This window comes from Lepidochelys kempii, chromosome 6 (genome assembly GCF_965140265.1).
Source record: "Lepidochelys kempii isolate rLepKem1 chromosome 6, rLepKem1.hap2, whole genome shotgun sequence".
NCBI lineage: Eukaryota > Metazoa > Chordata > Testudines > Cheloniidae > Lepidochelys > Lepidochelys kempii.
This window is the reverse complement of record NC_133261.1, coordinates 39,974,971-39,989,159: the sequence shown is the minus strand read 5'-3', so window position 1 is coordinate 39,989,159 and position 14,189 is coordinate 39,974,971. Positions and strand designations below refer to the sequence as shown.

The 14,189-nt window shown below is 45.8% G+C and overlaps 1 protein-coding gene across 4 annotated transcripts in view; it reads left to right on the top strand.

Moving 5' to 3' along the window:
• Positions 1–13,514: 13,514 nt before the first annotated feature.
• SYT9 (synaptotagmin 9) overlaps positions 13,515–14,189 on the top strand; it is a 109,547-nt gene continuing 108,872 nt past the window's right edge. For all 4 annotated transcript variants that reach the window (XM_073347692.1, XM_073347693.1, XM_073347691.1 and 1 more), the window contains exon 1: positions 13,515–14,019. In XM_073347692.1, coding sequence (XP_073203793.1) covers positions 13,596–14,019 — 424 coding nt within the window. In that variant the 5' untranslated portion in view covers positions 13,515–13,595. The remainder of the gene's footprint in view (positions 14,020–14,189) is intronic.

Sequence of the window (14,189 nt, the reverse complement as noted above, 5' to 3'; positions counted from 1 at the left end):
ATCTTTTTAGTTAATTATGTTATAAAATATTCAGGCTACTTAAAGAAATGGCAGGAAGTGTCTACTCTGTCCCCAAGGATAAGCGAATGTCAGGAAGATATTCCTTCCTTAGCTGTAAAGCCATAAAACCATGTTTAGAAAAAGCTGCATTTTACACTTTACCATGCTTTAATTTTATACTATTTTCTTTTGTCCTATGTTTAAAAAGATATATTGGCTACTGAAATGTAGGCTTGGCACAAAATATTTAATAAAATTTTAATTGCTATAACAGATTGTAACGCTAAGGAGCTTGGATTAAGAGACAAACACTAACAGTGTCTTATCTAGACCAGATCCTGTCCCTATGTATAAGATACCAACTAGTCCAAATGTAATCCTTATATCAAGAAAGCAAATCATGTGAAACATTCTCTAAAACATGAAAGACCTGATGGAAAAAAGAAAAGGAGTACTTGTGGCACCTTAGAGACTAACCAATTTATTTGAACATAAGCTTTCGTGAGCTACAGCTCAAAGTGAGCTGTAGCTCACGAAAGCTTACGCTCAAATAAATTGGTTAGTCTCTAAGGTGCCACAAGTACTCCTTTTCTTTTTGCGAATACAGACTAACACGGCTGTTACTCTGAAACCTGATGGAAAAAGGAATGTAGAGTTGTGTTATAAATCCACAGGTAAATTGTGCCTCTATCAACCTCCACACTTTTGCAAGAAAAATCGCTTCTTGTGTCTTTAAGCCTCTAGAGGGAAAACATTTGTTGGAATGTTTTAAACCTTTTCTTTATTTCTTAAATGTTTAAATGGCAAACGTCTTTATGAAATGCATGCTTCCAAATATGTTAGCTAAATGCAAAGCTCCTAATATCATTGCCATGTAAATTACAAAATGCTTTTATGTTCCAACATGGATTCTAAGGACCTTGCTAAATTAATTACTAATGTAAGAAGCCATTTTAAGTATAGAATATTTATATTAATGGAAAAAAAATTAAATACTGGCACTGCTCAAATAACTCTCTAATCCAACACAGGAAGAATCATCCTTCCAAAAGTGATCATTTAGTTTCAACAACTACTTAAACTACTGACTTTCTTTAAAAATTATTGAATATTAAAAGACTGCTTCAAAAACTGAAAACTTTTACATGAACAGGAAGTTGGACATTCGGAAAACAGAATTTTGTTTCCTATCAAATTCTAATGAAATTGAAAGACTATCTCAGAAAATTGTTTAATAAAAAAGAGTTAAAACTAAGTTTAAAAATTATTTGATGCTTTCCTGGCACAAGTAGAAAAAAGACAATTAAATGTTGAATATGCATTAGGCAGATTTCATCTTCAGGAGCTAAAGGTGTCACCTCAGCAAACCCCAAAGGCATGGAGCCAATGAAAGAATGACAGCAACCAACTTTGAATCACCCAGCCTGTAAGAAGTGTATTTTCCTAATTTCATGGAAATAGGAAGGAAGTATAAAAAACACACACCAACGCAAGCACCACTCACACACATACACCCCTTCTGCCAACCTGCATTAACAGGAAGCACAAAGCACTCATCAACTTATCCTGATTATGTCTACAAGCAAGCTGCCAAGACTAAAGAAGATGCTAACCCAAGAAACCCTCTCCAATACTTCAACATGGATTGGTAAGTATCACAGGCACAGACTTACCCAGCAGCACCTCCTGCTGGTCATCTCAGGGAATTAGCATCCAGCCTCCAGAGCACCCTCTTCCAGCCAGTATCTCACCACCCCAGGCCCCCAGGCAGTACTCCCACAGTTCTGGGTCTCCCCTTCCCAGGGGAACCCCCACCCACTATCCCCACCTCACCTCAGTCTTAGGCTACTGCCAGTCACCAACTAGCCCCCTCTCCCTGGGGCAGACTGCAGTATAAGCCACTCATCACAGGCAAGGGGGTTTAGACCTGCTGCCTCTGCCTACCAGTGGCTGCCCCCGCAACCCCCGTACCTAATAGGCCTTCCCAGGCCTGCAGCCTAGGGCTTTCCTAGGCCCAAGCTCCCCAGCTCTGCTCCCAATCTAGGTACTTTCTCAGCCCTTACAGCCAGGTCCCTCTCTGTCCAAGCTAAAGAGAATCTTTGCTAGAACTGCTGGCTCAAAGCTTTTATAGAGCCAGCGGGGCCCTGATTGGGGCGTGGCCCTCAGCGGCCACCACTTCCCCCAATCAGCTGGGGTTTTACTCCCTTCCCCAGCCCTAGCCCTCTGCAGGGCTTTTCCAATCCTTTCAGGGCTGGAGTGGGTGCTCACCTGCTACAGTAAGAGAAAGTTAGCTAAAACACTGCCAAGAAATTTGATTTAAAATGCTTGTAATAATCTTGTTGGGATATGGAAATGCTGTTGTAACTTAAAATATTTACAGTTCTTATTTTAATCACCAAATGGTTAGACTATATAGTCCTGAAGAGGAGACAAGGCTAAACATTGGCAAACAGAGAAAAAACAGTGGAATTTAATTGAATATAAATTTCTTAATATTCATGTTTGGCCTGTCTCAAGACAGTTCATTAAATGGCTTCTTCTAAGTACTGATTTATATACCTCCTTCAGTGTCATAGGATTTAATTACAATTGCTTCCTGTGTCCATCTCTAAACTGACTGATTATTATTATTAATAACTGGACAGGTTTCACTTGCCCTTAAATTATTTTGCCTCCACATGAACAGTTTTAAAGTATCTAATAAGATATTAAGACTGAATTCACAGTAATTTGGGAAACAATATACTTTGGTCTTAACTTACCAAATGAAGACTGCCCCCTAGCTAGTCCCTTCTCAAAGGTGTAAACTCTGCTAAAATGTCTTCACAGACAGAAATAAAGAAGAGATTGTAACCAAAGTAACCAGTTTATCAATTGTGTTCTATCATTTGTGTTGTTTCGTTTAATGTTTTTTTTCCTTTTCTGAATGATAAAATAGCCATGGTTAATCGCTGTGATTATTTTGTTTGGTCTCAATCATGGTGTTCTGTAAGGTAATTTAAAAAATAACGCTGTGACTAAAATAGTGAGAGTTACATCCCCAAGATGGCAATAAGAGACACAATTAGAAAGAGCTGGCCTACCATTTCTTGATTCTCTAAACTAAATTGTTTTAGTAATTTTTAAAATAAAATTACTTGGCGTCCAACAATTTAAAATTATTTCTTTCTATCCCACACTTCCCTTATTACTAGCCTTATTTATGTGTATTGTCATAGTGCCTAGGAATCCCAATCATAGCCCAGGATCCATAGGCACAGTACAAACACAAAACAAAAAGACAGTCCCTGCCCCAAGGAGCTTACATAAGGCTCACATGCCTTGCTGGGATTCCTGAGCTTGGCTCTCCCTCGAGGGGGCTCTGATGCCCAACTTGGGATTTGCTGGGTTCCTTGCACTTTGCTCCTTTCTGATTGCGCTGTAGAGAAAAGTGGTCATATTTGGTGGGGCCAAAATAAGCTGTCATGCACAATAGACCTTCATTGTCTTCATCTAACATTATCTTCCCTCTCCATTCTTAAATGCTCTGATGAGCAATGAGTTAACAATGTTAACATTTAAAGTACTAACACTGGCATCTCAGTCCCCATTGAGATGAATGGGTCAGATTACACCTCTCAGAACTATTGTTGCAGGTTCTGCAAACACAGGCTGATGTCACAGCATCCCTTACCCTCAAAAGTGTGACCTGAGCGTATCTCAGCAACCATTGTAACAGTTAGCGACTTCATTTTTAAAAAAATATATCTTAGACTCTGGAAAACAAGAAGGCAGCATAAAAGAGCTGCCTTCTTGTGTGAATCCTGATTTAGGCTTTCATAGTTCACTCATCATCCTGGTATCTGATCACTTGCTTGAGTAGGTCTAGAGAATAAGAAGCTTATCCTTATTCTTCAGAAATTAGATGGCAACTGTCAAGGTTCCTCCCCCACTCTGAACTCTAGGGTACAGATGTGGGGACCTGCATGAAAAACCTCCTAAGCTTATCTTTACCAGCTTAGGTCAAAACTTCCCCAAGGTACAAAATATTACACCTTGGACAGGCCGCTACCACCACCAAACTAATACTGGTTACTGGGGAAGAGCTGTTTGGACGCGTCCTTCCCCCCAAAATACTTCCCAAAACCTTGCACCCCACTTCCTGGACAAGGTTTGGTAAAAAGCCTCACCAATTTGTCTAGGTGACTACAGACCCAGACCCTTGGATCTTAAGAACAATGAACAATCCTCCCAACACTTGCACCCCCCCTTTCCTGGGAAATGTTGGATAAAAAGCCTCACCAATTTGCATAGGTGACCACAAACCCAAACCCTTGGATCTGAGAACAATGAAAAAGCATTCAGTGTTTTACAAGAAGACTTTTAATAAAAAATAGAAGTAAATAGAAATAAAGAAATCCCCCCTGTAAAATCAGGATGGTATATATCTTACAGGGTAATTAGATTCAAAAACATAGAGAACCCCTCTAGGCAAAACCTTAAGTTACAAAAAAGATACACAGACAGAAATAGTTATTCTATTCAGCACAATTCTTTTCTCAGCCATTTAAAGAAATCATAATCTAACACATACCTAGCTAGATTACTTACTAAAAGTTCTAAGACTCCATTCCTGTTCTGTCCCCGGCCAAGACGACTACAGACAGACACAGACCCTTTGTTTCTCTCCCTCCTCCCAGCTTTTGAAAGTATCTTGTCTCCTCATTGGTCATTTTGGTCAGGTGCCAGCGAGGTTACCTTTAGCTTCTTAACCCTTTACAGGTGAGAGGAGCTTTCCCCTGGCCAGGAGGGATTTCAAAGGGGTTTACCCTTCCCTTTATATTTATGACACGCCCCCCAAATCTCAGCTAGGGTGAAACACTGGCTGGGATTTCTTCCTGGAGCTCTAGGAAAACAGAGTTAATAAGACACATGCATCTCTAAATATACTACCAAGTACATAAAGACTAACAATATTTTCCACATCTCAAGGACGATTTTAACCAGTTGATTCTGGGAAACTTTCACGGGAGAGTGCATCAGCCACTTTGTTAGAAGCTCCTGAGATATGTTGGATGTCGAAATCAAAATCTTGGAGAGCTAAACTCCACCGAAGAAGTTTTTTGTTAGTTTCTTTGACGGTGTGAAGCCACTTTAGTGCAGCATGGTCGGTTTGCAGGTGGAAACGCCGTCCCCAAACATATGGGCGTAGCTTTTCCAGAGCGTAGACAATGGCATAACATTCTTTTTCAGTGACTGACCAGTTGCTTTCCCTCTCAGACAGTTTTTTGCTGAGAAACACTACAGGGTGGAATTCTTGATCAGGTCCTTTCTGCATTAAAACTGCTCCCACACCACGCTCGGATGCATCTGTGGTTACTAGGAACGGTTTGTCAAAGTCTGGGGCCCTTAGTACAGGGTCAGACATGAGTGTCGCTTTAAGCTTGTTAAAGGCCTTCTGACACTTTCCGGTCCACTGAACAGCATTTGGCTGTTTCTTTTTGGTTAGGTCTGTCAGTGGGGCAGCGATTTGGCTGTAGTGCGGTACAAATCGTCTGTAATAACCGGCCAAGCCTAAGAAGGATTGAACCTGTTTCTTTGACTTTGGGACAGGCCACTTTTGGATAGCATCCACTTTGGCCTGTAGGGGGCTGATAGTTCCTTGACCCACCTGGTGTCCAAGGTAAGTCACTCTGTTTAGGCCTATTTGACACTTCTTAGCCTTAACAGTTAGTCCTGCCTCCCTTATGCGCTCAAGGACTTTTTGTAGATGTTCCCGGTGGTCTGCCCAGGAATCCGAAAATATGGCCACATCGTCAAGGTAGGCGACTGCATATTCTCCTAATCCCGCTAGGAGACCATCTACAAGTCTTTGGAAAGTGGCGGGTGCATTTCGCAGCCCGAAAGGGAGTACATTAAATTCATACAGCCCGAGATGTGTGATGAAGGCTGACCTTTCCTTGGCAGATTCATCTAGCGGTACCTGCCAGTACCCCTTGGTTAAGTCCAAGGTAGAGATGAACTGGGCCCTTCCCAGTTTCTCTAATAGTTCATCTGTGCGTGGCATGGGATAGTTGTCTGGGCGAGTTACAGCATTTAGCTTACGGTAGTCCACGCAAAAACGTATTTCCCCATCTGGTTTGGGAACTAGAACCACTGGAGATGCCCATGCACTTTCAGAGGGGCGGATTACACCCATCTGTAACATATCCTGGATCTCCCGTTCTATAGCAGTTTTAGCTTGAGGAGACACCCGGTAAGGTTGGACCCTAATTGGGTGAGCATTACCTGTGTCAATGGAGTGGTATGCCCGTTCAGTCAGTCCTGGGGTGGCTGAGAACGTTGGCGCGTAGCTAGTGCACAGCTCCTGGATCTGCTGTCGCTGCATACGCCCAAGGGTCATGGAGAGGTTCACCTCTTCCACACCACCAGCACATTTCCCTTCGTAGTAGACACCTTCAGGCCACTCAGCGTCGTCTCCTCCCTGGGCTGTAAACTGACAAACCTTTAATTCTCTGGAATAAAAGGGCTTTAGAGAATTAATATGGTACACCTTAGGCTTTCGGTTGGAGGTGGGGAATGCTATGAGATAATTAACAGCTCCCAGGCACTCCTGGACCGTGAATGGTCCTTCCCACGATGCTTCCATTTTATGGGCCTGGAGCGCCTTTAAGACCATGACCTGGTCCCCTACTTTGAAGGAACGCTCTCTGGCATGTTTATCATACCAGGCTTTTTGCTCTTTTTGAGCATCCTTTAGGTTTTCTTTAGCAAGGGCTAAAGAGGTTCGGAGGGTGTTTTGGAGGTTGGTTACAAAGTCCAGAATATTAGTTCCTGGAGAAGGTGTAAATCCCTCCCATTGCTGCTTCACCAACTGCAATGGCCCCTTAACCTCACGGCCATATACAAGTTCAAATGGGGAAAACCCTAAACTGGGATGTGGTACAGCTCTGTAGGCAAAGAGCAACTGCTGCAATACTAGGTCCCAATCATTGGAGTGCTCATTTACGAATTTACATATCATGGCCCCCAAAGTTCCATTAAACTTCTCCACCATGCCATTTGTTTGATGATGGTAAGGAGTGGCAACCAAGTGATTTACCCCATGAGCTTCCCAAAGGTTTTTCATAGTTCCTGCCAGGAAATTAGTCCCTGCATCTGTGAGGATGTCGGAGGGCCAACCTACCCTGGCAAAAATGTCTGCTAGTGCCTGGCACACACTTTTAGCCCTGGTGTTGCTTAGAGCTACTGCTTCCGGCCATCGGGTGGCAAAATCCATGAAAGTCAGTATGTACTGCTTTCCTCTGGGTGTCTTTTTCGGAAAAGGACCCAGAATATCCACAGCTACTCGCTGAAATGGAACTTCAATGATGGGGAGTGGCTGGAGAGGAGCTTTGACCTGGTCTTGGGGTTTTCCCACTCTTTGGCACACCTCACAAGACTGGACATAGGTAGAAACATCCTTGCCCATTCCCTCCCAGTGGAATGACCCCCCCAAACGGTCTTTGGTCCTGTTCACCCCAGCATGGCCACTAGGGTGATCATGGGCTAAGCTCAAGAGCTTGGCCCGGTATTTAGTTGGAACTACCAACTGTCTCTGAGGATGCCAGTCTTCCTGGTGTCCCCCAGAAAGAGTTTCCTTGTATAAAAGTCCTCTTTCTACAACAAACCTGGATCGATTAGAAGAGCTGAGAGGCGGTGGGTTGCTCCGTGCCGCCGTCCACGCTCTCTGGAGGCTTTCATCTGCTTCCTGTTCGGTCTGGAACTGTTCCCTTGATGCTGGAGACATCAGTTCCTCATGGGATTGTGGACCTAGGCTTGGTCCCTCTGGAAGCGATATAGGGGATGGAGCTGTTTCTGTTGACTGTGAACCGCTCTCCGCTGGTGCACTATGTTGGGATTCAGGCTCCGGCTGAGCCTCTTGTGTAGGGTTATCGGCTGCTGCCAGTTCAGGTTCGGTGGGGCCCTCTGGTGTTGAGGTTGCAAGTACTGGATTCAGTGCTGACACGGGGTCTGGTGTTGGTTGTTTGGCTGGTTCCGGTTCTGGGACTGGTTCCGTCTGGGTCTCTGGGACTGGATCCACTACTGCTGTTGCAGACATTGGCCTGGGGTCCAGGTCCATCACCTCTGACTGGGTCCTGATAGAAGTTTCCGGAACAGAGCTAGGCCTCACGGCTTGTTTAGCCTGGTTGCGGGTGACCATTCCCACCCTCTTGGCCTGCTTCACATGATTGGCCAAGTCTTCCCCCAACAGCATGGGGATGGGATAATCATCATAGACTGCAAAAGTCCACATTCCTGACCAGCCCTTGTACTGGACAGGCAACTTGGCTGTAGGCAAATTGAAAGAGTTGGACTTGAAGGGTTGAATCGTCACTTGGATCTCTGGGTTGATTAAATTGGGGTCCACTAAGGAAGCATGGATAGCTGACACTTGTGCTCCGGTGTCCCTCCACGCGGTGACCTTCTTCCCACCCACACTCACAGTTTCCCTCCGCTCCAAGGGTATCTGGGAGGTATCTGGGCCTGTGGACCTCTGGTGTGATTCCGGTGCAATGAACTGTAATCTGTTGGGGTTCTTGGGGCAGTTGGCCTTTACATGCCCCAGCTCGTTACACTTAAAACATCGTCCAGCTGACGGGTCACTGGGGCGAGGAGGGTTGCTGGAGAACGGGGTGGTGGGACGATAAGGGGTCTGGAGGGTTCTTTGGGAGGTAGGTGGGGCTTTGGGCGGCCCCCGGTAATAGGGTGTGGTCTGGGGTGGTCCCTTCTGGTCTCCGCTCCAACTGCGACCAGTTTTCTTCTTCTCTGCCACCTCCACCCATCTGGCTCCAATCTCTCCTGCCTCAATTACAGTTTTGGGTTTCCCATCTAGGATGTATCTTTCTATTTCCTCAGGAACACCCTCTAAGAATTGTTCCATTTGCATTAGGAAGGGCAAATTTACTGGAGATTCAACACTTGCTCCTGATATCCAGGCATCCCAATGTTTTACAATGTGGTAGGCATGTCGGGTAAATGACATGTCTGGTTTCCACCTTAGGGCTCTGAACCTCCGACGAGACTGCTCGGGTGTTATCCCCATTCTGACTCTCGCCTTGGATTTAAACAGTTCATACTTGTTCATGTGTTCTTTAGGCATTTCAGCTGCCACCTCAGCTAAGGGTCCACTGAGCTGCGGCCTCAGCTCTACCATGTATTGGTCAGTAGAGATGTTGTACCCAAGGCAGGCCCTTTCGAAGTTTTCTAAGAAGGCCTCAGTATCATCACCTGCCTTGTAGGTGGGGAACTTTCTGGGATGGGAAGTGGTACCTGGAGAAGGATTGCTAGGGTTTGTTGGTATATTCTGCTGGGCCTTTATCCTCTCCATCTCCTCCACATGCTTCCTCTCTTTTTCCTTCTCCTCCTCCTTCAGCCGCATGAGTTCTATCTGTCTTTCATGTTCCCTTTGTTTTTCCTCAGCCTGCAATTTGGCTAATTCCAGCTGTAGTCGAGCTGAGGATTTGGCCATTCTAACCTCTCTGTTTTTAACTAACTTTACACCCGAGGTTTAGAAATAAACAAACAAAACTTGGCTGTAAAATTTTGCTGTGCTGGAATAGAATACCTATTCTCTGATAGTGATTGTCAGCCTACAGAAAAAGACAATTCCCTTGTCTCTGCTCTGGGCCCAAATTAAAGCAAAAAACCTCCAACTACTTGGAAACCTGCTTACCCAGCCCAAAGAAGAAAAAAAATTTCTTTTCAAACCTGTGCTCCTTGTAAAACAAAAAAAAAATCAAAATCCTAAAAAAAACCCTGCCACTTTTGTCTCCAGGCAAATGGGTAGAGCACACACCCCCTATTTACTTTTAGGAAGAAAAGAAAAAAAAAAAACCTCTGGGTTGGAAGACTGAATTTCCCTGCAGGAGTTAAGTACCCTGCCTCCAGGCAAAGAAAACCTGCAATTCACAAGATAATCCCCTTTTGTCTCTGCTTGGCCACAAAGCAGAGAGAAACCAAGCTGCTTTCAGTTTCAAAGCTGCCTTCTGGACTTCCTAAAAATTCCTTTTTAAAATCTGTATTTCTAGTTCAAAAAATCTCAACTGGATCTCAAAATGATTTCAGGTTAATCCCACCCCTGCCACCATGTCAAGGTTCCTCCCCCACTCTGAACTCTAGGGTACAGATGTGGGGACCTGCATGAAAAACCTCCTAAGCTTATCTTTACCAGCTTAGGTCAAAACTTCCCCAAGGTACAAAATATTACACCTTGGACAGGCCGCTACCACCACCAAACTAATACTGGTTACTGGGGAAGAGCTGTTTGGACGCGTCCTTCCCCCCAAAATACTTCCCAAAACCTTGCACCCCACTTCCTGGACAAGGTTTGGTAAAAAGCCTCACCAATTTGTCTAGGTGACTACAGACCCAGACCCTTGGATCTTAAGAACAATGAACAATCCTCCCAACACTTGCACCCCCCCTTTCCTGGGAAATGTTGGATAAAAAGCCTCACCAATTTGCATAGGTGACCACAAACCCAAACCCTTGGATCTGAGAACAATGAAAAAGCATTCAGTGTTTTACAAGAAGACTTTTAATAAAAAATAGAAGTAAATAGAAATAAAGAAATCCCCCCTGTAAAATCAGGATGGTATATATCTTACAGGGTAATTAGATTCAAAAACATAGAGAACCCCTCTAGGCAAAACCTTAAGTTACAAAAAAGATACACAGACAGAAATAGTTATTCTATTCAGCACAATTCTTTTCTCAGCCATTTAAAGAAATCATAATCTAACACATACCTAGCTAGATTACTTACTAAAAGTTCTAAGACTCCATTCCTGTTCTGTCCCCGGCCAAGACGACTACAGACAGACACAGACCCTTTGTTTCTCTCCCTCCTCCCAGCTTTTGAAAGTATCTTGTCTCCTCATTGGTCATTTTGGTCAGGTGCCAGCGAGGTTACCTTTAGCTTCTTAACCCTTTACAGGTGAGAGGAGCTTTCCCCTGGCCAGGAGGGATTTCAAAGGGGTTTACCCTTCCCTTTATATTTATGACAGCAACTGTTAAACTTTAAACGGCGAGCCTATCATTAGCCCATTAAAGATGCTGGAATTTTTTTTAAATGGAGACTATGGACTGTGGCTAGTGTTAAATCTCCAATGGGAAGCTTGTGGCAAGCACTACAGAACCAGAAATGAGAAAAATAAGGGTTGCACAGTATGAAATCTGCTCCTAACTCACATTCAGCAGTTTCAGAAAAGTCATTCTTGCCTATACTTCTAAACTAACTGAAAATAGGCCCACCATACAGTCATAAAACTATAATATTTTCTCTACCACTTGGTTCCAGACAGTAAGTGCATGCATTATTTATAGAAAATAATTGCAAGACAATTAGCTCAGTGAACGTAATCATTTCTGAATGGGAGTAGGTAGTGAGACACAAAAAGCATATGGTATTTTACAAACTGTTTATAAAAATTAAAGGCAGTGAAAAGAAGCATAGACTTGATTCATCAAGAACAAGAAGAGAAAAGAAATTTTCCCAAGGGTTTGCCAGAGATTATATTGATCAGGCCCTTCATTTAAGGTTTATTTTTACACATTATATCACTTCTGATGTTTTCCTACAATACAGACATCTCTGAACTATGATTTAGGATTTCAAAGTGTTCCTGTTTCTGTTCTCTAGTTAATCTTTAGAAGCTGAGGTCTTTGACAGAAGACAGGTTTGGCTTTCCAACCAGAGAGAAAACCCAGATATACAATGAAATGTGACCCAGAACTCTCTTAAAGTGCATCCCTTGCTTTCCTATGAGGTTTACCCAAAGAGATGGATTGCCTGCAGTATTTACAGCCTCTTAGCACCACTCTGCTTTTTTCTTGTCCTCCCACATTTCCACTCCATCTCTCTCTTATTTGATATACCCCTTCTCTTCCTGTGTACAGCCTCCTGAGGAAAAAGGCTTGTTCATGCTCCCCTGAAATCCCTGTGCCACCTTCTCCTCATATCTGCCTTCATTTTTGCCCCCTCCTTTTTTCCGAACTCTTTCTGTCCTCCTTACCATCATTTTTATGGGCTTCTCCTCACATCCCTCCTCTTTTTTGTGCCTCTTTGAACTACTCCCTCCTCCATTTTATTGCCTATTCCTTTCCTTCTCCGCTCCTCCTCCCCCCATTTTTTAACCTTGTTGCCACTCCTGGACTTTGCACCTCTCTCCCTGTCCCTCTATTTTTGCAGAGCTTTTGACGTTGTCCCATGTTGACACTTCTTCACCCTTACTCCTTGTATTTTTGTACCTATCTGCTCTTCTCTCATTTTTTCCTTCCTCTTCCCCACCTGCATTTTGTGCTCTCCCTCCTTCCTGATCTTCTGTCCCATCACCCTCTGCTCAACACACTTAATCATGGCTTCATCTTTGTGATTTACACTTCTTGGTTTCACTGAATTAATTTACACATCCAAATCTCAGAATTTTGTATTTGTCCATCGACTGAAATAAGCAAATGAGTATATGGACCCCATATACGTATGCGTGTGTTTCCTGTTTGCCTAAAATCTGGAAATAAGCAGATAATCAGTAGGTGTACGTGTGTGTGTGCGTGCGTCCATTATCTGGACATAAGCAAGTGTGTGTGTGTGTGTGTGAGAGAGAGGGAGACCAGGACATAAGTAACTGAGTGTCTGTGTTAGTGTGACATCTGGACTTAAGTAATTGAGTATATATGCCTCTGTGTGTGAGAGAGAGAGAGATGGACTTAACTGTGTGTCAGGGTGGGGGGTTTGTGGGACATAATTTTGTGTGTGTGTGTGTGCGTGTGTGAGGAGTGCTGGCAGGGGTGAAAGTAACATAGAAGACTTACCTGTATGGGGGCCTGGCTCCAGGCCCCTGGAATGGACAGGGCCTCACATGGAAGGGGGCAGGGCTGGGGTCAGCCTCCGCCAGCCAGCCCAGCCACACTGCCTGGCCCCTGCTGCCTGGGGCTCTAGCTGCAATTTTAAAGGGCTGGGGGCTCCCGCCGCCCCCTACCCCCGCCCCTTTCACCTCTGTGTGCTGGAACAATTTGTATAGCGGGGGTGCTGAGAGCCACTGAACCAAACTGTAAACCCTGTATATGATGGAAACCACTTCAAGCCAGGGGGTGCGGCCCCTATGAGCTGCGTGTGGGGAAGGGGTGTGTGTGTGTGAGACAGAGAGAGAGAGATCTGGATGTCAGTAACTGAGTATATGTGCTGGAGTGTGCGTGTGTGTGGGCCCGCGCCCCTCATCTGGCCGCAAGCAAGGCAGCGTGTGTCAGCGCCCATCACTTGCCACAACAAGTATGTTCATGTTTCCTCCCCTGGAAGACGGGCGGGAAAGTTTGTGCCGGAGTGGGACGCTCTCCGGAGCAGGCCCCCAGGGGAGCAGGCTAAGCCCAGCCCAGCAGAGGCTGGGTGTCATTATCCGGCGTTGGGCTGGTCCCTGGCCCCTTCCCGCCCCTCGGCCACGACTGGGAGGAGGATGGCAGCGCTTGTGCACTGAGCGCTCCCGCCGCTGGGGAGAGCTGTGCCCGCGCCGCTCGGAGCACAGGCGGGGGACAGGCTCAGAGAGCCCCGGCCGCTTCCCTGCCTCCTATCGCACCGCATGCAACTAGTGGGATCCTCCTCCTGCTGCCAGGAGCAGCCTGGTGCTCCCTCCAGAGCAGAGCCAGCAGGGCAGCCCCCAAGAAAGGCTCAGTTCGGAGCAGAGGGGGCGCGGGGGCTTGCAAAGGGGGGGAGGACCTCCGCTGCGGCTGGCTCCCAACTATGCAGGCGGCTGCCCAGTGGCATCGGCGGCTGCAGGCGGGCGGCGGGCAGAGGCAGCCGCCGCGTGCAGTGTGAGCGGAGAGCTCGGCTCCATTCCCAAGGATGCTGGGGGGCGATGCCTGGCGGCAGGGAGGACGAGATTTGCCAGAAAGCGCTGCAGCTGCTGGCCGAGCTCTGCTCCAGCGGGGCGGTGGAGAACGAGAACTGCCTGGATTTCATCTACTACTTGCGGGACAGAGCCCGGCCCCGGCTCACGGACTCAGGTACACGCTGCTGCTCAGGCCGGAGGGCGGGGGATGCTCGGAGAAAACAATACTCCCTAGTTCCTTCCCACCCTCATTGTGTCGCTAACTTACTGGGAAGGGGCGAAACCCCACTCCCCCAAGACGCCTTCCCCGGTGTCTGGAGTCCGGGAGACGCAGGATCAATGCTC